Source organism: Ips typographus, linkage group LG1 (assembly GCF_016097725.1).
Source record: "Ips typographus isolate SLU linkage group LG1, UJ_Ityp_2.0, whole genome shotgun sequence".
Classification (NCBI taxonomy): Eukaryota; Metazoa; Arthropoda; class Insecta; order Coleoptera; family Curculionidae; genus Ips; species Ips typographus.
This window is the reverse complement of record NC_138422.1, coordinates 5,389,671-5,411,152: the sequence shown is the minus strand read 5'-3', so window position 1 is coordinate 5,411,152 and position 21,482 is coordinate 5,389,671. Positions and strand designations below refer to the sequence as shown.

The following is a 21,482-nucleotide window of genomic DNA, read 5'->3' as shown; positions in this document are numbered from 1 at the left end:
TACATTATTGCATGCGCGGGACTAAGACAGAAAACGAAAAAAATATCAAGTAGGCCATATTTTCAGCGCGCTGTTGCCAAACGCCAAGTATCACTCAAATACCGTCGACAAAATAACTTGGCGTTTGGCAACAGCGCGCTGAAAATATGGCCTACTTGATATTTTTTTCGTTTTCTGTCTTAGTCCCGCGCATGCAATAATGTACGTTTCTCTGTCCGTTACGCGGTTTTCCTATGGTCGGTTTTGGATTTACCACACCTGTATGTGACTTTATTATTATAAATACTATATTCATCTCTGTTGCTTTTTCTTGCTGTAATAAATTGTTGATCATCGGGTAAATATTTCTGAATCACTAAGTGATCAGCTTGTTCTGGTAAAATTCCATTTACGTTACAACTCTATTAGATTCAGTAGCACATCTCGCTGATCTTCAAAGAATGTATAGTAGAAGGCAATATATCGGCATGCACGTCATTAACGTTATACGCGCCTCGTTGCCAGATGTTTAATTTTTTCAATAAAACACGAACTATACATACATTTTGTTTTTATTTACTTCTTATATAGAAGTTGACGCAGTTTTTTTGACAGAGAATTTTGAATAACAATATTAGTCAATATTGAGTTTTTATTGTCTCTCTCTGTAAGCAGTTTTTAGTCAAGTCATCAACAACAAAAACAAAAACAGGAAACGGTCAACTAGCAATCTGGCAACAACGCACACAACTCGTTAAACGTCGAGATCGAGAAGGTCACGTTTGTGTCAGAATTGCGTTCAGTTAATAAGCGCGTGTTAGAAAGAGAGCGCTACAGGTCGCAACTAATCGCTAAGCAATACGAATGCATTTTCAAAACGTCAAACTCACTGATGACGTGCATCGCTCCCATTAGTGCCCCTGGACCATATCTTCATCATCTATATTCATTTTAATTGGTTCCATTTATCGGCTTTGCATTTGTCGCTTTTTGCTGCTACTTTACACAACAAAAGTGACAACCTGACTGACTGCTGAACCAGATACGAAAAAGTTTCTCAGCTATTTATTGTAAGGCATTGCAGTCTCTTAGTCAGTTCAATTTCTTAATTGCTTGTCTAAGCACTTGGATCATTGTTCGAATAGTTGATAACTTATTGCTGACTGGCCATTGCAACACCTTAGCTACGTTCAATTGCTTACTTTTCAATTTGAGTGGTCATCGACGTGTTTCGGTCAATGGCTGATTTTCTGCTGACTAGGTAATTTACGAAAATCTACTTGTGACATTATTTAAGCAGATGAAATGGTTGTAGGTAGCGCCTCCTATCAGCTACTGCAAAATAGATGAAAGCATCGTATTTACCGGCAGTCAAAAAACATGAAAAGACTTTGATGACTTGAAAATTTCTACTGTCACACCCTGTATCTTTCTTAATATTAACTTTCGGTATAGAACAAGTTAGCTAAAGCGTATTATTTTGATGTCAGGAATGTGCTGTAGCTCTATGTCTCATTACTTATGGTCCACTCTGTATATTGATTTATTTCTTTTTGTTTTCAGATAACGGAACTTAACTACATTTTAACAACAATGACGGATGCATCATTAATAATAATTGATGAACTTTGTCGGTAAGTATTAATGTTTCTATCCCTTATTTGAGTTATTTGTGCCGTGTTAAAGAAAGCACCAGATTAAAGATTAGTCATACACATTGGCGGGTTCAAGGGAGGGGCTATAGGGCTGAAATCCTTCCATTTTATTGAGGATACGTAATATATTAGCAGCAAAGCTCCACCATCATTCCTGAAAGCAACTAGGGTAAATTAAAAAATATCATCCGGTCGAAAAGGAGTGAGACCTATGAATAAAAAGAATGTGAACATAGCAGGAAAGAGCAAAAGAGACCTTACCTTGACAGCTCAATCACATTCAATAAACAACTGGGCTTACATGTTACATCCTGATACTTGTTCTTTCCACTCAATGAGTGATACAGAATGATACAAGAACTCGAGTTTGGTTTTGAATGTGACAGTACGACATATAGAAAATATGCTTTGCAAATTCCATGCATTTCCATTATGGATGGCACATAATTCATAACAAATTTCAATATAAAAGAAAGTTTCTTTCTTTTATTCAAAATAAACAAAACCATCATGATTGCCTTTAGTATTTAGTAACTGCACATTTAGATTTGACCTTTCTAGTACATGTTCCTTCAGATTTCTTCAATAAAAAATCTTATTTTTTCAGATCAACTTCCATAGAAGAAGGAACAGCAATAGCAATGTCAATATGCGACGTTCTGGCCAAATCAAAAGCAATTACCTTCATAACTACGCATTTCACTCTACTGGCTAAGCTAGCAGATCTCTTCTTCAATATCAAAGTGTACTTTTGTTAATCCCGAAATTGTCAATAAATTAACAAAGTTATTTTTAGCTGGCAATTACAAACTGTTCCTTCAGGAGACCCGATAAGCCCTAAAACTCTTAAACTAGATTTCAGATTTAGCCTCATACCTGGCACTACCACCTTGAGAAACTACGGAATTTATATGGTGCGTAATGTGTGGCCGCCAGAGATAATGCAGCTAATAGACGATTTGCAAAAACGTTTTGACAAGAGCTCTCAGGTATATTTTAAAATTAATAGTTCTATAGGATATCAAATAATGTCTTCTAGGATCCAAAATTTCCTGGCGTGTCTAAACTAGCCCGTCTCAGATACGACTTGGACTGCAAAATTGACAAACTGAAGCGCAAAAACAAATTTACTTTGGGTAATTTGAATACCGTCGTGAGTGAATATGAGGAAGAAGTGCAGAAGCTGGGAGGTGATGCTACTAGTTACTCTCAAAATGTTTTGCGACAAAATATGCAGACCGCAGTGGTAAGCATTGCAAACATTAATACAACAACTGACTCTTAATTGTAACATAGTAAAAAGTCTCGTTATCAGAAAATAGTACCTTTTTGTGTTTCACTGCAATGTTGTCAAATCAAGTTGGAAGAATTTTGGTCCTTCGAGTCCGACATAAAGCGCGGTGATTGACAATAGTTTTACTACCTAACAGATCAGGTAAAAAACATATAAAACATTTACGGTACAACTAAATTGGTGCCAAAATCCTGAACATTAAAATTTATTAGGTATCATAAAACTTATACAAGTTGCCCGTTTTTGAGCCCCACCATAGGGATTTCAGTTATACTTTTGTGGAAAAAGGTAGAACGTTTCGGAACATTTCGAATACCCTGTATAATAATGCTGTTACGAAATAGTAGTTCGTGTAGGGTTTAAATTAAATAATAGTATATTATATTACAAGCACGGATACAGAAAGCGTAAATTTTGAAAAAATCTTAGAAATATTAAACCTTCTTCAACAACACACTTATCGCTTAACATTAAAATGCTTCTACACTCAAATAATTTGTTGAATAACGTTTTATTTGCACTATTGTTCATTATTTCTAAAAATCAACTTTTGGATTCTGTCATTTGTCTCCTTGTTTTAGTAATTATTCATCAATTCTGGTGTTCTTATTTCCTATGCCATGGTCGTTAACTAAACAGCCTTTTTCTATATTTTTTCAAGGGTGACGTTCCAGAAACAGGCTTAAACCATTCAGTTTTTGACGCATCACGTGCTGAAGGTTCATTAAATATGTCCAGAGATTATATGGAAGAATTTGAAAATGTAGACCCACCAGAGTCTGAAGACTTTCACAGTGTGTCTCAAGAAATTATTATTGACGATGCGAGCCAGGTAAGAAAATTATATTGATCCTTATGCCCAAAACCTGTTTCACATTTCATACACATTTGAAAACATAAAATATGTGCCTCTTTCAGCTTGAATTTCTAAAATGGGACACACGATTTTTTATGGAAATTGAAGTTGTGTAGTAGTCTTCTTAGCTAAAATCCACTGACGCGTTTTGCCATATGATGGCGTCCCCGAGTCTAAGAATTACTGCATAGATGCTGCATCATTCGGTTTTACACTGATATGGTTTTGTTTATTGGAAATAATTCTCAAGCCACTGACGCGTTTTGCCATATTACAACTCACTCACATACACCTTATCATATCGCTTTAAAACCGAATGATACGGCATCTATGGAGCAGTTCCTAGAATTGGGTTCGTCATCTGTACAATCTATTTCTTAGATTTGAGTACAGATGTCACCAGATGTTGCACAACTACTATTTACATATTGTGTTCTGAGTAATTTCATAAATCCCCATAAGGAAAAGTTTTAACGGTACTTATTCTTACCCCAAGACTACACAGGTCAAAAGGACCGTATGGGCATAGATTGTCATGATCGACTTTTGGGGAGCGTACTTATATATAATATTTATAGGTTTCTGTGCAAACCAATGGTCCGAAGCAAACCTCCCAACAACCACATCCAGATTCTAGAACAGATTTGAATCCAGATAATAGCTGCAACTCGGTCTTGCTGTCTAATTTATATGAGCCTGAAATTATTTTGAGTCTCAACAGTAGCCAATGCAGTCTAAACTTTACACAACAAGCGCTAGGAATAGTAGAGTCTAAACAAGAACAACTCTCTAACAATATTGAAACAGATCTGCAAGAAGAACGCGACCTGCAAGAAGAACGTGACATGCTGGTACAATCATTAACTGACCTTCAAGCGCAAGAAGCTTCTAGCGCCAGTCCTACTTCATTTCATATTCCAGAGCTTACGATGGAAGAACAAAATTATGATAAATCCCAGTGTTCTGAGACTGGTCTGCCCATACCCGACGGTTCATCACAAAACCCACTTTTTCGACCTTCCCAAATTCAATCACCCTTTCTAAATTCTTTTGCTGCACCCTTACAAATGGACGTCAGGAGAACTTCTACACCTGTAAACTCGGCTGATCCGGAGAAGCAGGGTAACTGTCTTTCCGTGAATAAAGCAAACTCTGTAAATAACGTCACTTATACAACATCGAAACTAAGCTTTACCGTACCAAAAGATATAAGCGACTTGGAGGTTGCCTCCATAATGGAAGATTTGGAATCTTTCGCTAAAGAATTATCTCTGGAAGGTATTTCTTATTAGGTCAAGTCACACATATTAGAGCACAATTTTGTTTTTAGATGGGGATGGAACGTTTTTCACTGATGCGGGCGCTGAAGACCTTAATACACCTCAAAAAATTAATTCTACTGTGAGTAACGATAAACACTTGTTTGCTCGAGTAATCGTCAAACATGGACCGTCATCGATAAGTTCAGACGACAATAAAGATTATGAAGGTAGGGTTTGGTTTACAGTCATAAATATAATATACAAATAGGAAAAATAACTATCATTTACTCTATTTTGCGATTTAATAGTCTGAAATAGTAGGTCAATGCAAGTGATAATGATGCAGTCAACCCGAATTCCATAATTTATTTGAATTTATATTTTTAGTTTAAGTACGAACACACTTGAACATTTAAGTATGGGAAAAACTGGCTTAATTTGATTTCAGATGAAGGTATTGTCATTAAACCAATCCTAAAAGGCGCTCAATCCAAGGCACAAAATAAAGTACAAGACGATGATTCTCAATGCAATTATACAACTAACAAAGACACTTTTATAAAAGAAGTTGAAATTGAAAGCGTAAACAAGGAGTGTGATAATAACTACGACGCAGACACTGAAAATCATCCAATAAGTGAGTTAACACAACCGCAAGAAGAAAGTAAAATAAATGAGCATAAAAAGAAAGGTAAGTTTGGGTTCTTATCACTAACCGTCTTTGCACATTTATAAATTAACTTTTAACTTATGTTAATTACCGGTAATTCGTAATTATTGTAATGTTGCTGGAAGGGTGACCAGTGATTGTCTAAGAATGAGATAGATCAGTGGAAGATGTATAACAGTCCCAGAGTATGATCTGATGAGAGTCTTCGATGAATCTACTGCGCTGTTGCTCGCCCGATGATAACCTACGGAGCCATTGCTTGGTCCGGAGCTATGCAACATCGGGGACGAAGCTTTGCTTCGCCTTAGGCTGCCACTGTACCATCTTTCAGGCCGAGATCTTCGCGATCATCCGATGCGGGGAGTTTATTTTAAATTCACCGCTTGGACGGAAGGATATCGTTGCAGTTGGAGTTTAAGAAGACACTTAAGTTGCTCACGCGGATGGCCAAAGTACGTCTAACTTGGGATCCAGGGCACTCCGGTGTTGGGGGAAGCGGGAGCCCCTAATTCACATGGAACATTAAATGGTAAGCGGAGGGGTCCAAGACACGCAAGGAAGTGTTTGGGCCAAGAACCAAATACTCAGAGCCAATGGGAAAATACCCCAGTATGTTACAAGAGAAAAATCACGAATTAGAAAGATGCGCTCAGTTTACCATTGACAACGGCTATCACAAGCAGGATATAGCAATTCTGACCGATAGTCAATCATAGTAAGCCTTAAAATGATATGGGAATGTCTAGGCAAACTCAATGAACTAGGCAAAAATAATTAAGTCACCTTGCTCTGGGTTCCAGGGCAAAGAGAAATTGAGGGAAATGAGAAAGTCAACATTCTGACTAAAAAAGGGGCCGGGATTCTTTATACCGGACCAGTCACTTCTGTGGCTTGGGGATCATACCTGTAAACACGAGCTCAAATTGAAGGAGGATCACAAAATAGTTAAGCTCTGGGAGCAACTCCCTGGATTGACGCACTCTAAGAAACTTCTTGGTGGTTTTTCCCAAGATATTTCTTCTCTAAAACCGACTAAGCTGCTGGTTTTTAAGACCTTGAAGCTGGAGGAGAAAGTGTGATGAGACTGGCATCAGCCCAGATAACAGGGTGCACAATAGGCCTCAAGCCGCAGTGCATTATCACCTCGACAGCTACAATCTACAATGTACAAGGCGGAAGGGTGCAGACAACCTAAAGAATTAATTGGAATCCCAAATAACTCCAAAGTACTATTCATTAACACACTAACATTAACGACTGGACAGAAGTTTTAGACTGCAAAAACTGAGGAAGGATATAGAGCTAGGCAAAGATTGTGTCGAGTCGTTAATTGTCGTTAGTTATGAGTTTGCAGCAATTGTGATACTACATGGCTATAAGGAGAAATGGAAAGTTTCTTCAAACCTTGCTTCTTGAAACAAAATTAATTAGTCAAATGAATATAAAACATATGGTAACAGTCCTAATTTTTCTGTAGATGTAAAACGAAACCCGCCACTGACATCAAGTTGTGAAATGGAAATTAATGAGCAATCGCCAAATTTGCGTATAAATATTCATCTCGCACAATCATATCAACGAGAAGAGCAAAGAGTTACTAGTCCCGACGATATCTACGAAACTGCAGGCTCTTCTGGAGAGAGCAGTTTAAGTTATTCTCCTTTTGCTCCTAGAACGGCGGAACAGGAACATAAGCCAGAAGAAGGTAATTTAAATATAACAGTTTTTAATAATAATAAGTTTATTAACAGTTTTACTTGTACAGAACTAAACGCGGATACAGCTGACACCAAAGTGATTCAGTGTAGAAATAGTATGTATATTTCACTAATGTTCATTGTAGGAAAGGTAAAACTAATTGGTTTTTAGCACCAAATATATCTCATAGAAGTGATTTGGACAAAAGTACAATATATCTGGCATCTCAAGAAGGTTTTGAAAAAGCTGAAGTAAAAGGTGTCATGTTAGAAACAGCTCAAAGTCGATGTAATACCGTCGACTCTGATAGAAGTACTCTGAAGTTTGAACCCAACCAGAGTTCTCCTGAGAGAAGTGAGGCCGAACTACTAAACAAAAATTTATCCCCGGATATTCTACAAGCAAATATAGTGGAAGAAGAACGTCTTGTTGTTATTTCAGACATAACTTTAAACACACCACGCAAAAACACAGCGGAAAGAAACCATGCAGGTTCTAATGACAAATTTGATCAAAACAAGCAAGAGGTTAACTGTGATATTAGAGAGTATAACATTAAGCTTAAGGAACAACTAAACATAATTGTGTCTACTGAACCACAGCGTATAGAGCCGATTTGCAATATTGATCCCCCAGCAAACTTTTTAAGCACCATTGAGCCTGTAACTAATATATACCTCCAAAACCCACCAGAAATCACATCCCAAATTAAATTCAGTTTAAAGTACCACTTAACACAAAGTTTTTGAACATTTTTCTTAGAATAACAGCTTCTAGGTCGAATACCCGTAAGCTATTTAAGACTAAACGAATCCGCGACGCAAACTTGTCGGAAGAAAGTGATTCACCCAAAAAGAAAGGTGCAAAATCCGTTAACGAGAACGGCAGCAATTCGAACGGTTCCGAAGGAATAAAGGCGGAAAGTTTTACTACATCCGTAGCATCAAAACTTCGAAATTTGGACGCAGAGGGTAGCGGCAGCAGTTCTAGTGGGGTCAAGTTTGTGGCAAAAAATCAGAAAGACGTAAATTGTGATGAAGGTAAGTGAGAAAATTATAGATCTTTGTGTGTATGTGGTCAAGACGGTTTAAGTAACGGTTAAGTATTTTTTACAACCCATGACATAGGTTTTTAGCATGAGTTTATAATAAATATAATATCAACTGTGCATTTTTATATCCATAAGTGTTGGTCGCTGATCACCTATTTGAGTATCCTACCGACTGACTCGACTATTTCGTGCCATTTCTAGATATTTGAGTGCGCACGTGACCTGCTGCGTTTTACGTACAATCGCCATGTGATCGTTTTTATGATGGTTTTGTCGGATAATGAGAAAGGTGAGTTTCAATTGAAAGTTAATGGACAGATCACTGTCAATTCACACTTCAACTGAAATCCCTTTGCACTGTAGCTGACTTCCCTTTGTACTGTATTTCGTAGTTTCCTATTTTACAATCTGGTCTTTCCAACTACAGCTTTTCACATTCTGGATAATTTGAACTGGTGTGGCATGTTTTTGAGTTATTTTGGTTCTTCTTTAATCATCGGAGCCGTAACATAGATTAAATTGGTTTCTTTCTTTTGTTTTGGGATTAGTTTTGTATCGGTTAATTTTTCCAACATGGATTTTTGGGTTCGTTTTGTCCCAGGACCCTGAAAATTGTAAAATTTATTCTTTTTCTTAGAGTGCCTATCCGATCCGGATGTTGGCTATTCGAACTTTGTCACAGTAGTGCGGAATAGCTAAGTGGTTGACTAATGTGATTGCTATTTCCAACGCATGGTTAAAAGCCCCCTCTAGGTTGAGAAAAGTGGCTCTAGCAGTAATCTGTAGATTTTTCTAGTTGATACGCATAATGTTAGCCACTAATGAGGAACATTTGCGATATTGTACTTGATATACGTATCTACGTTACTTGTTGCCACAAATCTGGCACAAATCCCCATGTTACACATTTTAAATATTCTGCAAAAGTGTTGAACTAAGGTATCCTGGGTTTTTTGCAACAGCATAAGGTAAATTCCGTCCAGGCCTGGCCATTTGAATGGTTGAAATTGATCACCTGGTCTTCGCAGGCGTCACTACTTCTTTAAGTATTTCCCACTCTGGTCTTCTTGGTCTTTGCAGCCTCAGTTTAGATGCTGGGTCAGGTATGCCAATTATTTTTGTTGCTGTCGAAAAGTGCACTTTCATGAGCAGGGTTTTGAGAAGCCTTATTTTTGATGTATTATCTTTTTCTACAACTTTGTGGATTAGTACCTATTCGCAGAACGTCCTCGACGAGTCCCGTTTAGCGTTTTGTATCTCTTTGTTATATTCTGTAACCTTTGACTTGTACTGGTCCCAGTCATTGTTGGCTTTGGCGTTTATTACATATTTTTATGACGGTTTCCCTCAGCTTTCCAAGTTTACCGTTTTGTCCTTCCAGATGTTTTCTGGACAATTGTTGTCGTAGTTATAGATTTGCTTATTAGTTAGTACGGTTTTTCAATATTCCTCCACCTTAGTTGATATCCTCTCTACTAGACTTTTTTCAAGGAATCTTGAGTATCCTACCCAACTGGTGTGAGCAAGATTTCTAAACCGTATAGGTTGTGTTTGTGGATTCGAGCAACATGATCACCAAACCAGTTACTGTAAAACTTTTATTATACGTAACAATGACTTGAATTTTTGTTTGTTTCAGTATTAGCTTGAAACAAGATCTCTTCTCTAATCCGTAACTATTACCGGCTTTCATAAATTTAATATACAATTTAATTGTATTAATTAAAACTGACTAATCTAATAATTTATATTTTTTTAAATTCAAATTTTTACAAAAACATACATTGAAATAGAGACTGAACTTAATTTATATTAATGACATCAAAAAGCTCATCTGTTTATTCACCTCATTGTGTGAGGATAACTCGCAAAGATCACGTGATTCGATTTTCACGAGTTGATTTAATGATTGTTTTGTAGATGTCACAAGTATATCGGAAGCTTCAAAGCAACGAAACCTCGATGGAGCAAACACTTCCTCACCTGGAGATAGTAAAACCGAAAAAACATCGTCAACAACTGATAATATAGAGCCCGTAAACGTTCAACAAAAAAGAAAGAAAACGAATAAATTTAGAGTTCCTTTAAAAAAAGCGAAGTCTGCTAATCAAAACCGAAAAACCGCGATTATTAAAAATGAGGTTCCTAGTTTGGAATCTTCATTAAAAAAGTCATCCAGTTCAAAAAGTGAGCTAAGTTCTACGAAAAGCAACTCTGACTCTAAAAGCTCCGACCAAAAGTTTACTGAAATATCGAAGATGTCTCAAAGGGCCATTAGGCAGGAATTTTTGAAACAGGACAAAAAGTTTTTTGATTTTAACTGGAATGATAATGCAGATTTTACGAAATTGTGGGAAGAAAGGATGAAAAGACCTGTTCGACCTACTCCAAGACAAATTCAACAAAGCACATGTTTGGCTACTATTAGAAAAACAAGTTCTGGAGTTGAAGTGAGTTTATTTTATCAATATTATAATTTATTCATGATATGGATGTCATTAGAAACTTAAAAAAGTTTATTTCGAAATTTAATTAGAATACAATATTTTATTCTTTTTTAAACTCAGTTACTTTTTTAATCAAATTTCCAAACATTTTCAACTGTACAACTCGTCTAAATTTGGTTTCCTTGGTGGGTAGTTACTTCCTATTAAATCAGTTTAAATTTCAATTTGCATTATTTTCCTGCTAATTTATAAGATTATATTGGTATAATAATCACTAAAATCAATTTTTTTTTAAGGTGATTGAAACCAATTTTAATAAAACTCAAGCAAAAAGAAAACTTGCTAAGCCAAAGAGAACTTTTTCGTCAGGCGGTACTGTGAACATGAATATATTCAGCGATCAAAATGCCGAAATATTTGAACAATTTATTAAATCTGACCAGAAGGATATCAATATGTTTAATTTTGATTGGGGTCTTGGAAAAGATACCAAAAGATCCGAAAATAGCAACGGAAAACCCATGTTTGATTTCAAAGAGGTTAGTATTACAATTAATTATTAGCCATACGATGATTGTAAACTATAGTACAATATTTTGCACTGGTGCAGTTAGTTTTTTACTGTCGAGTTTAGTCCTCCCATGGGCACCATCGACATTACGACATATTATTCCTAAACCTTGATTTACATTTCTATTACATTGTCACGTCATCTCAATTTACTTTGATTTTTGCAATAGGTACTCCTCAAATTGTCTGATGCTATACCGAACAATACCACGCATCAGCTACTGTCATTTTGACAGCAGATGATATTTTAATTTGTGTATAATCGCGCTGCGTGTTATTTTCTTTCGTTGTAAATACTTACCATAGAAAGTCTTAAAAAAAGTGTAGTATTCTACTCGATAATTTTAACTTAAATTTCATCTTCATGAGTAATAGCTATCATTACATGCTCTTTGAATCATATACTATTTTTAATACTTTTATTCATTCCTTTATCGTCCACAGACAAACCCTGTTCTATCCGAATACACTCACAAAAGCCAAACATGGACTTTTGTAAGAAAAAAATCCGATGAATTAATCTTACCAACTCATTTCGATGCTAATGAACAATGCAATTCAGATGGAACCAATAGCACAAGCAAAGTAAACGTGTCTGCACTTATCAACAAGTATTTGTGAGTTTTGCGTTAAGTTAATAAATCTGTTTCAGTTAATATTCTTAAAGTTTATATTACAAAGTGAATACAAACGATAATTTATAACAAATAGTTATGTTATTAATTGAAATTTTACACAGCAGCTGTCCAGCCCACGTACATTCTACCCAGTAAGTTTCGATCAGTTGCGTGATCTATAAGACTGTCCACTTGTTCTTCAATGGACAAGTATTCTTTTTCACGCAGCCTATAATAATAGGTAGTTTGTGCAGAAACATTTTTTAGAGCAAGCAATACACTTACCTAGCTCGTTTATCAAACTGTGGAACACCTTCCACCAACGATACATACGCGTTGAAATACTCGGGTTTTTGTGTTTTGTAAAACGAAGCATTCAGATCTTCGATTAAAATAGCGGTGGATGAGGCACCTTGAAGTTTTCTTTTTGCTTGATCGACTTTTTGGATCGGGTACCAAACGTATTCACCTGCCTCGTCAAATGATGACGACCTGAAATATGTATCAGTAATACAGTGCCTGAGGGGTGTGACACTAATGATAATAAATATACACACAAGGAATTAGATCAAATATCTGCTTTTGCATATTTGTTTATGCATTTGAGAGATTCAATCATATTCCCAACCATTTTTACATTGGACAGTTCCCTATCGATATCTAACTTTTTTTTAAATGTCAAATGTCTGGTTTTGTAATTAAACGCTTCAAATAAAGTAAATAAGTGACTCGTTTTAAAACACACTGTATGAGCTTCTTTTGTAAACGTTGTATATAATACACTATGGTGCCAGCGTTCCTAGACCAACCCCATAAAACCGAACCTTTCCTTTGTTATAAGGAGAAGTTCCAACAAGGAGCCCGGCTCTTTTCGGAGAACTTTAGGTACCCGACTATGGTTAGGTAAGTTACGTAACAAAGAAATGGGACCATATAAAAGGGATGGTATACCCGGTTTCAAGACAGGATGGGGCGAGATAGGAAACATTGTGCTCAGAAAACTTCTGAGACGCGGGATAGCTGTCCTGTTGAATATTGTTAACGCAATACTTCGACTGAGGCACTTTCCTACTGAGTGGAAGAGAAGCGATGTTATCCTGTTTCCGAAACCACAAAAGTACCCGCTGTTCCCACAAAATTATTGGCCTCCTGCCATCCTTCGGAAAAGTGGCAGAAGTTATCATCCTCAGGAGGCTAAAGGAGCAAGAAGACCTGCACGTCATCCCCGACGAGCAATTTGGTTTGCATTTTGATTCAAGTCATTCTCAGAGCATAAAAGTCATGGTTTGCGCGCTTAATACATAAATAACTATTATATCATTATATTTTATTAAATCAGATCACACTGAACCTACGTTTTTTTAAATGGAACCCTCTATATATTTCTACAGATTTGATATATTGATGGTAGGAGTTCGGAAAACGTAAAACATTCAAATACTTCAAAATCTAATTTACCTTCTTGCTTGATCCAACCAATCCACTGACGGTTCCTGAACAAACACGTTCATAGTAGCCAATAAGGAGGCGCTGTTTGCTCTCAGTGATTTCAGACAGTCAATCATGACGTGTCTGAAAGTACCTTCTTCCTTTAATGGCTCCATTAGTCCGACTATATGTGGCGTTAACCTGCAATTTTCGTCCAGATATAAGTACGCTGTGTGTGATTTCTTTTCGAAAAACAAGCGTCAAATTTTACGTTTTAAAAATAGAACGTTGTAAATTCCAAATATTTTTTTTTAATTTGGGCAAGGTCTAATATACCTGAATTAAAATTTAGTTAAAAAAGGACGTTTTTTAAGGATTGTACATTTAAAAGATTATGACATGATAAAAAATATACCTAAACACAAAATAAATGTAAGTTTAACTGGATGCCGTAGAGCAGATGGCAAAGTTCACTTACCTTATGGGCACCAGCTCCGGAACCCTCAAAAACTGCGTAGCAGTTCCAAAAGCGTAACCAAAATCGATTCCTAAAACTTTCCCATTTCGAGTACACACCTTGGAATTCTGCAAATGTCTGTCTCCAATGCCCAAAATCCACTGGCAAATGCAAATTACTGCGTAACTTTTTATAAAGTTATCTCGGAATGCTATGAAACTTTCGGTGGTCAGGCTTAACGACCAAACTGACGTTCTATAAAATTCAGAGAACAATAATACAGAGTGAAGTCAAACATCTTTTGTGAGAAGGAAGGAGTTAACTATGTAAACTGCTAAAGGAAAACATCGATAGAGCAACATTTTTCTGACTGATTCTCTGAAATGCTTCAGCTGAATATAATAAACAAAATTTGTATTAAAATGACGTTTCTTCTAGAATCAGGACCGTCCTTAATTTTGCCTAAACTGACTTGAAGTTTTTATTAAATTACGTCCAATTATTCTACGATTTAAACGAAGTTTTATTCACTAGTGATTTAAAAAAATTTAATCTCTCTAAATGGCATTTGCCTATTTACAGATGTAAACAAACAAACATCAATGTCACATCTAAGAGACGCGGTGCAAATTTAATAGCACTGTAATTTTAGGGTTAATCATAGGTTATATCCCGAGATGTTCAAGTTTTATCGGGTAAACTGTGCATAGGTGATTTTTTGCAAAATTTTGCTTGGAAAATGATTGAGACTAAATAATTCGACGATGAAATCCTGAGACCGCAGGTCGAAGGATTTTTTCCAAAGAATTATTTAGTCGAAACCATTTGTCTAAAAGAAAAATTTTGCAAAAAACCTACCAATGCACATTTTACGTGATAAAACGTGAACGCCGAGGGGTATATGTCAAGATTATTTCCTGAAAACTCACATTTTAGTTTATTAACAAGAAAACACCATAGTTAGAACACAAATACTAAACTAAACCTGATGAAATTAATGATAATATTGAACTCACCCCAGCAGATGACAGATTTTCGTTCAGCCATGCATATTTTTGTTTACATTTCAAATTGACAATCATACGTCAAAATATTTTAATTTATGTAATTATTTAATGAAAACTACGTTACAGTGATTTATTAATTGTTAATATTGAAGAAGATAACTTAAATTTTATAAGTGTCTAAATCCTGTTTCGTTTAATATCAAATTTTCTTCAAAAAAGGTATTCGAAAAAGGTAGGTGGTGTTTAATCACTGTTAAATTTTAGCAGCCAGGGATTTAATCAGTATAAAACGGTTTCCATTGGTGGAACTAGAAAGGTTCTCGGAATTTGATTGGCTGCTGGTACAATGAAGGAAATAATCACTGTTAAATTTTAGCAGCCAGGGATTTAATCAGTATAAAACGGTTTCCATTGGTGGAACTAGAAAGGTTCTCGGAATTTGATTGGCTGCTGGTACAATGAAGGAAATAATCGAAATTATTGTGAACTTTCGTAAATAAACAATAGTTTAACTCACTTGTATAAATAACTAATAACCTGCTCGGGCATTATGAAAACTGCCCGGATTAATGACCGAACATACAGTGTGTCCCAAATTGGTTCTACATGTATTGGGATCTCGGTAACCGTAAGAACTACAGAGTCGGTTAAATGAGGAAAGTTTTAGAGAATTCTATGTGAAAATTACTCCGGTTTCCAAATTAAATTATCTTACTCCGTTTTCCGGAAAATTTAGCAAACGTCAGAGGCTGCATTTTAAACAATTGCTTACAGCTCCTTAACAAAGCCAAAGAGAGTTTCAAAACTAAGACATTATTAGGGCACTTTTTTACGTAGAACACGAGATGTAATTAGAAAAAATCTATCCCGAGATATAGATGATAACTTTGTAAATTCTTCTCTGACGTTTTCCCAATTTTCCGGAAAACGGAGAAAGATAATTTAATTTGGAAACCGGGAATAAGTTTCCCATCAAATTCTCTAAAACTTTTCCCATTTAACCGACTCTGTAGCTCTTACGGTTACCGAGATCCGATCAAGTAAAACTTCCCCCTTAAACCTACTAGATAATATTAAAGGATATCGAGGAAACCTCTATATAGTATAGGTAGTAAAAAAGGTTTGTGTAAATGTGCCTAACTATAAAATATACAACAATTTTCGAGAAGAGACATTCTCGTAAATTTTAAATCTAATAAATAAAACTGAAGAAAGTGGCTTGTAAATAAGAGTTAATAATTAAAAAAACTGACCTTAAAACATCCAATGGTATCAAATTAACCAAACTGTCATAAAATGGTATAACTTTGTTTCTATCTTTAGTTCGAGCAACCATACCATACGCATCGAACACATCAGTCTTAGTATTCTCCGATATACCGATGAATTTCTGATGTTTGTAACCTAATCGGGTAAATACATGATTTCTTGTTGAAGGAATTGATCGTTTAATAAAGTCCTCCAACGACTCAGTATTATCTACCCATTGTATTATCCCTAAACTGGTAGTTAAAGGAATAACCTATAACAGTGGAAAGTTTAAATTATTGCAATCGACTTGTATGTAACAAATTCAAACCTGATAAGTAAGCAACTGGTGATTTTTATGGTCACTAGCAAAAATATTGTTCATTGAAGTAAATAACTGTTGAATTCTCTGATCTTGACGAATATCTTCCCCAAATTTTATTAAGAAAGGATACTCTTTGCTATCCATGCCTAGCATTGTAACTTTAATCGGTCTTCGTATGGACGACATAACGCTCACCTACAAACCAGTTAAATGTAAAAAAAACTAAAATTGCACAAGTATCAACGTATACATTTGCACAAAAACCGGAAATCTTTACGTGATGTTGCACTAGTGGTAATTTGTCTCCGGAATATTGACCAGGGATTTCTAATTCCAAATTTAATCTACCAGCAGAAAAATTTGCTAGCCAAGGGCAATAATCCTTGAGTAGCGTGGAATCATTGGACAAGGACTTAGATTTAGGCTCGGTGTTTAAAATCTCCCTTACTTTATGTAGCGCCAGCATATTGTTCAGTTTTTGGAACTGGCTTTTATCACCTTGTATATGTTTATACACATTACCTAAACAATAAATAATTACTGATGTACAAGTTTTTATATTTTACTCAAGAGCTAAATTCGTTAATTTTGATCAGCCAGCATAGCATACAGTTTTGGGAGAAAATGCAAGAATTACTCAATACCAACGCATTAGACTCCAACAATATTTTGTTTACTGATGAGTCAACTTTTACTTTAACAGGACATGTTAACAAACCAAATTGCCGTTATTGGGCAAATCAAAATCCTCATTGGAAGAGGGAATGCCATACACAATGGCCACAAAAGATCAATCTCTGGGCAGGAATTATTAAAAAGACGATATTTTTCCAAGAAAATTTAACTGAAGAGCGATATTTGCATTTTATTCAGAAGGAACTTATCCCATATTTAGCAGCTTTACTTCCCAACGATCTAAACCCAAATATGCTGGCTACAACAAGGTGGAACTCCTCCTCACTTGCAAGGGCTGTTCGAAATTATCTTGACAGAACATTTCCAAACAGGTGGATTGGAAGAAGTGGGTCGATAGAATGGCCACCGAGATCTCCAGACTTCACCCCATTAGATTTTTTTTATTGGGTTACCTTAAAAATAAGGTTTATAAGGTGAAGCCAGGAAACATCGAAGATTTAAAAGAACCGATTAGACATGAATGCCAATTAATAACACCTGAGGTTTTAGAAAATGTAAAGCAAGAGTTTAATTTGCGATTAGGGTATTGCCAGCAACAGAATGAAGAACAACTCTTCAACACTTACTTCATTGATTTAGTAGTTTATTAAAAATAATGTTGGAACATAAAATTTGTTTTGTTTTTATGAAAAAACCGCTAGGAGTTCAAAAGCAGTGAAAGTAAGTCAATACAACAAGATAGAAGAAGTAAAAGCAAACTAAAGAGGTAAGTTTAAGGAAAATGAAGCAAACTAAAAAGAACTGGAGGAAAACTCGACCGCAAGTTTAAAAAACAGAAATTAAGCCAAATAAGTAAAGAACAAGTTCGAAGAGGTAAACAATAAGTCAAAATTTCTGTGTCTCTCTAATCGTATACTTCAAGATTGAAGTGTCGTGATTGGATAATTGCCATTTAAGTTACGGTTTGGGCATTCTTTCTACATTTATTATTTACCCTGTTTGAGGCATTCCTGATGTTTTCTTGAAACAGAGTTTTTCAGAGAAACTCTTTTTCCAGCGTCCACTGCACAACCAGTTTTTCCAGATTGTCATCCAAAAATACACTTGACAGCCTTTCTTGAATTTCCAATTTTTCCAGTATCGAAACATTGGTTCTACGCAGGACTCTCCCCATACCCACATCTCGAAGGTATCCAGCTTTTTTAGGTCAGCGACCCTCAAGATCCTAGCTCCCGCTCCGTATATGACAATAGGAAATAAGTCTTCAAGTCTTCCAACTTACTTGCATTTTGTTGCCTTCGTAATGTACCTTTCCAATTTTCTCTTTTAGTTTAGTCACAGCCGATTTGGCAAGCGCTATGCTTCTTTTTATATCCGTTGATGAGTTGCTTTATATGGGGACCCAGATAGACTATTTCACTTACATTTTCTACGTCAAGCTTGCGGAAATATTACTATTATTCCATTGTTTATTGTATCGAATTAATCCTAAAGGACGTATGGTGTTTCATTTAAAATAAACAAAATATGAAAAAAAAAACATTTACAGAACATCTAAAATGGCCTGAAAAAAACTGCTATTTGCTCATTTGGACTATGCTGACTGATACAAATTAATAGAGAGAATTAGTCTTTGAGTATTAATAAAATCTGTGGTTTACGGGCTATTCCAAAAAAAAAATTGAGTTGCCGGGTTATATAATTTGTTTTCTTTCTACTTTATTATAAAATAACCCATAAACCATTTCCTTGTTGTTCAAAATATGTGAGTAACTTTCTTGGTAAAATACTACCTCGCATGTTGTTAGAATCATTTGAATTTGGTGGTGGGCCTTCAAAGAAAAACTCCATAACTTCATCTCGATACTTCAAAAGAGTTTCTATATCTTGAGCGCATAACATTTTCTTCTTATAATACTCCATAGTGGCTGATGGAACACTCACTTTTGATAACCCTGGCAAGAAGGAATTAGGCATATTTTTCCTTCATTCACACTTGTTTCTTTAATTAGGCAAAACTAAATACCTGCTAAAAATTTGTCTACGAGGGGATCATTTAAAAGTAGTCTGTCCAATTGATCAATCAGAAATTCGGTTTCATCCGTCGATATGGATTGAGTATTGCGATAATTCTCTTTGCTTAACCGGTACGAGTACATAATCGCTTGAGGATAAGTAGTGGCAATTCGCAAGATGATTTCGGATATCGCCGATACTTTAGGAGTATCAACATTTGCTGTAATTAACACTGAATTAGCAGAAAATATACTAACAATGGGGTCGTCTACGAAAACATTTTTTTGTGGTAATTATTAGTTTTCGAAAAGAAATAGGACACGTTTTTTTTTAGTTCTAGATATACAGGGTGGTATAGTTTTAAATGTCAATAATTCACCAATCCATAGCCAATTAAAAACTAAGTTGACATTCATTATGTCATTTTCCTGAAAAGTGCTTCCTAAGGAAAATATAGTCCTTCAAATTTCTGTTTAAAAAATCGGTTTTTTGTCATAACTGTCAGACCGTTGGAGCAATATTGATCAAATTTGGAACAAGCACTTTATTACACGATATTACGGTCAAAGACCCAAAACTAACCCAACTTAAAAATTGTCTTGGAAACGGAAAATTCACTTAAGAAGTTTAAAAAATATTATTGTAGCCAGTTTTCATAGTTTCCAGACAAACTAAAAGACTTTAGTTTTGAAAATTGAATTAGAAAAGATAAAAATTTCAGAAGCTTAAAAATTGTGTTTGTAACCAGTTTTCATGCAAATCGAGAGACTTTAATACTAAAAATTGACTTGTAGACATAAAAACTACTTTTTCAAGAACTTGTTACTACAAATTCATACATTTAAACCTAAAAATTGACTTGAACCCCAAAATGTGACTGAACTAATGAAAAGTGACAGCAGAAGCTTAAAATTTGCATTTGAAGTAAGTTTTCATAATTTGAAGACAAATTTCAATATTTTAGTCTTGAAAATAGTCAGGAGATTGACATTAGATTCATGAAAATTGTCTTCAAAAAACTAACTTTTCGTGCTTTTTACTTTGCTTTCCATTTTTTTCGAATTCTGGACTAATTTTAGTGCTTTAAAACTGCTTTCAGCTTGGAAAATCGAGTTTCAAGACTATCTTCACCAAGTTATTGACATAGCAAACTTAAAAAACAATTTTTACATTCTTCATAGACTTAAAATAGCATTCCAAGCTTTGTCACTATTAAATCGACTTCTAGACACAGTGCTAAAAATTCGGGTATTTCTTAATAAACTAGACTTTTTAGTGTTTTAAGGCTGTTTTCAGTGCCTCAAATCGAGTTTCAAGACTATCTTTACAAAGTTTTTGACTTATCAGGCCTAAAAACCAGTTTGTCCACTGACCATAGTCTTGAAAATGTTATTTCAAGCTTCTTCACTATTAAATTGACTTCTATAGGTGCAATAAATTGTAGCATCTCTAAGAAATTCAGACTGTTTTTAGTGCTTTTTAAGACTGAAAAATCGAGTTTAAGACTATTTCCAAAAGTCAAGTTTCTTCAGTAATAAAAGTAAAAAATTTTGGTACCAAATGCTACAATTATAGTCTTGAGAACTAATTTTTAGAAATAAAATAGTCCGAAAATTTAATTTACTTCTAGACTTGTTGTCCAGTCCAGAAAATTCAGTTGTACACCAATTAAAGGCTTGAACATATACTTTTGGACTCTCTTTAGTCCTAGTAAAGTCAGTTCTAGCATTAAAAGTCAACTTTTATATTATTTTTAGTAGTAAAAAATGAGTTTCATGCACAATACAGTCTTTGTCTTGATTTCCGTACTTTTTTAGTTCTTGAATGCCAGTTTCAGACACTCAACCAGGATGGCAGTCTGAGAAAGCGAATCAAAACCATTCCTAATAGGAAAAAGCAAGTTTTTAGACTATTCAGTACAAATTTGGACTTTCATTTGGACACTTAAAACTGGACCACCCTGTATTACCACACTTATTTGGTATACCATATACGAAAAAGTCCGATGTGACGTAGAAAAAGCCAGTTGCCTCGACTCTCTTCCGCTTATCATATACAAACTGAGCGAAACAAAATATGTATGAACGTATGTCTTATACAATTATTTACCAAATGTCAACGTTTCAACTTTCCAAGTGTCAACTGTCACTCACTGAATCACATATTCAAGACTTAATAGTACATTGTAAGGCATAAATTGTATTTATCTTTTTTTATTATTTTTAAGTTTATATTTTGAACCAATGACCCTATTACATAATACTAA

The 21,482-nt window shown here is 35.2% G+C and overlaps 2 protein-coding genes across 3 annotated transcripts in view; one reads left to right on the top strand and one right to left on the bottom strand.

Moving 5' to 3' along the window:
* LOC145733212 (uncharacterized) overlaps nucleotides 1-12,138 on the top strand; it is a 43,808-nt gene extending 31,670 nt beyond the window's left edge. The window contains exons 15-29 of one of the 2 annotated variants that reach the window (XM_081985933.1): nucleotides 1,543-1,613; nucleotides 2,242-2,379; nucleotides 2,431-2,623; nucleotides 2,674-2,880; nucleotides 3,590-3,760; nucleotides 4,363-5,062; nucleotides 5,115-5,273; nucleotides 5,495-5,737; nucleotides 7,194-7,421; nucleotides 7,482-7,520; nucleotides 7,586-8,138; nucleotides 8,192-8,454; nucleotides 10,386-10,915; nucleotides 11,209-11,451; nucleotides 11,927-12,138. In XM_081985933.1, the coding sequence (XP_081842059.1) occupies nucleotides 1,543-1,613; nucleotides 2,242-2,379; nucleotides 2,431-2,623; nucleotides 2,674-2,880; nucleotides 3,590-3,760; nucleotides 4,363-5,062; nucleotides 5,115-5,273; nucleotides 5,495-5,737; nucleotides 7,194-7,421; nucleotides 7,482-7,520; nucleotides 7,586-8,138; nucleotides 8,192-8,454; nucleotides 10,386-10,915; nucleotides 11,209-11,451; nucleotides 11,927-12,103 (3,915 nt within the window). In that variant the 3' untranslated portion in view covers nucleotides 12,104-12,138. Of the gene's footprint in view, nucleotides 1-1,542; nucleotides 1,614-2,241; nucleotides 2,380-2,430; nucleotides 2,624-2,673; nucleotides 2,881-3,589; nucleotides 3,761-4,362; nucleotides 5,063-5,114; nucleotides 5,274-5,494; nucleotides 5,738-7,193; nucleotides 7,422-7,481; nucleotides 7,530-7,585; nucleotides 8,139-8,191; nucleotides 8,455-10,385; nucleotides 10,916-11,208; nucleotides 11,452-11,926 lie in introns of both variants that reach the window. The other variant, XM_081985928.1, reaches the window with a different exon arrangement.
* The window catches only part of LOC145733208 (DNA-dependent protein kinase catalytic subunit-like), a 31,127-nt gene continuing 21,783 nt past the window's right edge, over nucleotides 12,139-21,482 (bottom strand). Inside the window, exons 44-52 of the mRNA XM_081985914.1 lie at nucleotides 19,227-19,436; nucleotides 18,994-19,155; nucleotides 16,815-17,086; nucleotides 16,571-16,759; nucleotides 16,245-16,513; nucleotides 14,006-14,239; nucleotides 13,558-13,728; nucleotides 12,385-12,591; nucleotides 12,139-12,328 (exon numbers count right to left, since the gene is read on the bottom strand). Coding sequence (XP_081842040.1) covers nucleotides 12,214-12,328; nucleotides 12,385-12,591; nucleotides 13,558-13,728; nucleotides 14,006-14,239; nucleotides 16,245-16,513; nucleotides 16,571-16,759; nucleotides 16,815-17,086; nucleotides 18,994-19,155; nucleotides 19,227-19,436 — 1,829 coding nt within the window. The 3' untranslated portion in view covers nucleotides 12,139-12,213. The remainder of the gene's footprint in view (nucleotides 12,329-12,384; nucleotides 12,592-13,557; nucleotides 13,729-14,005; nucleotides 14,240-16,244; nucleotides 16,514-16,570; nucleotides 16,760-16,814; nucleotides 17,087-18,993; nucleotides 19,156-19,226; nucleotides 19,437-21,482) is intronic.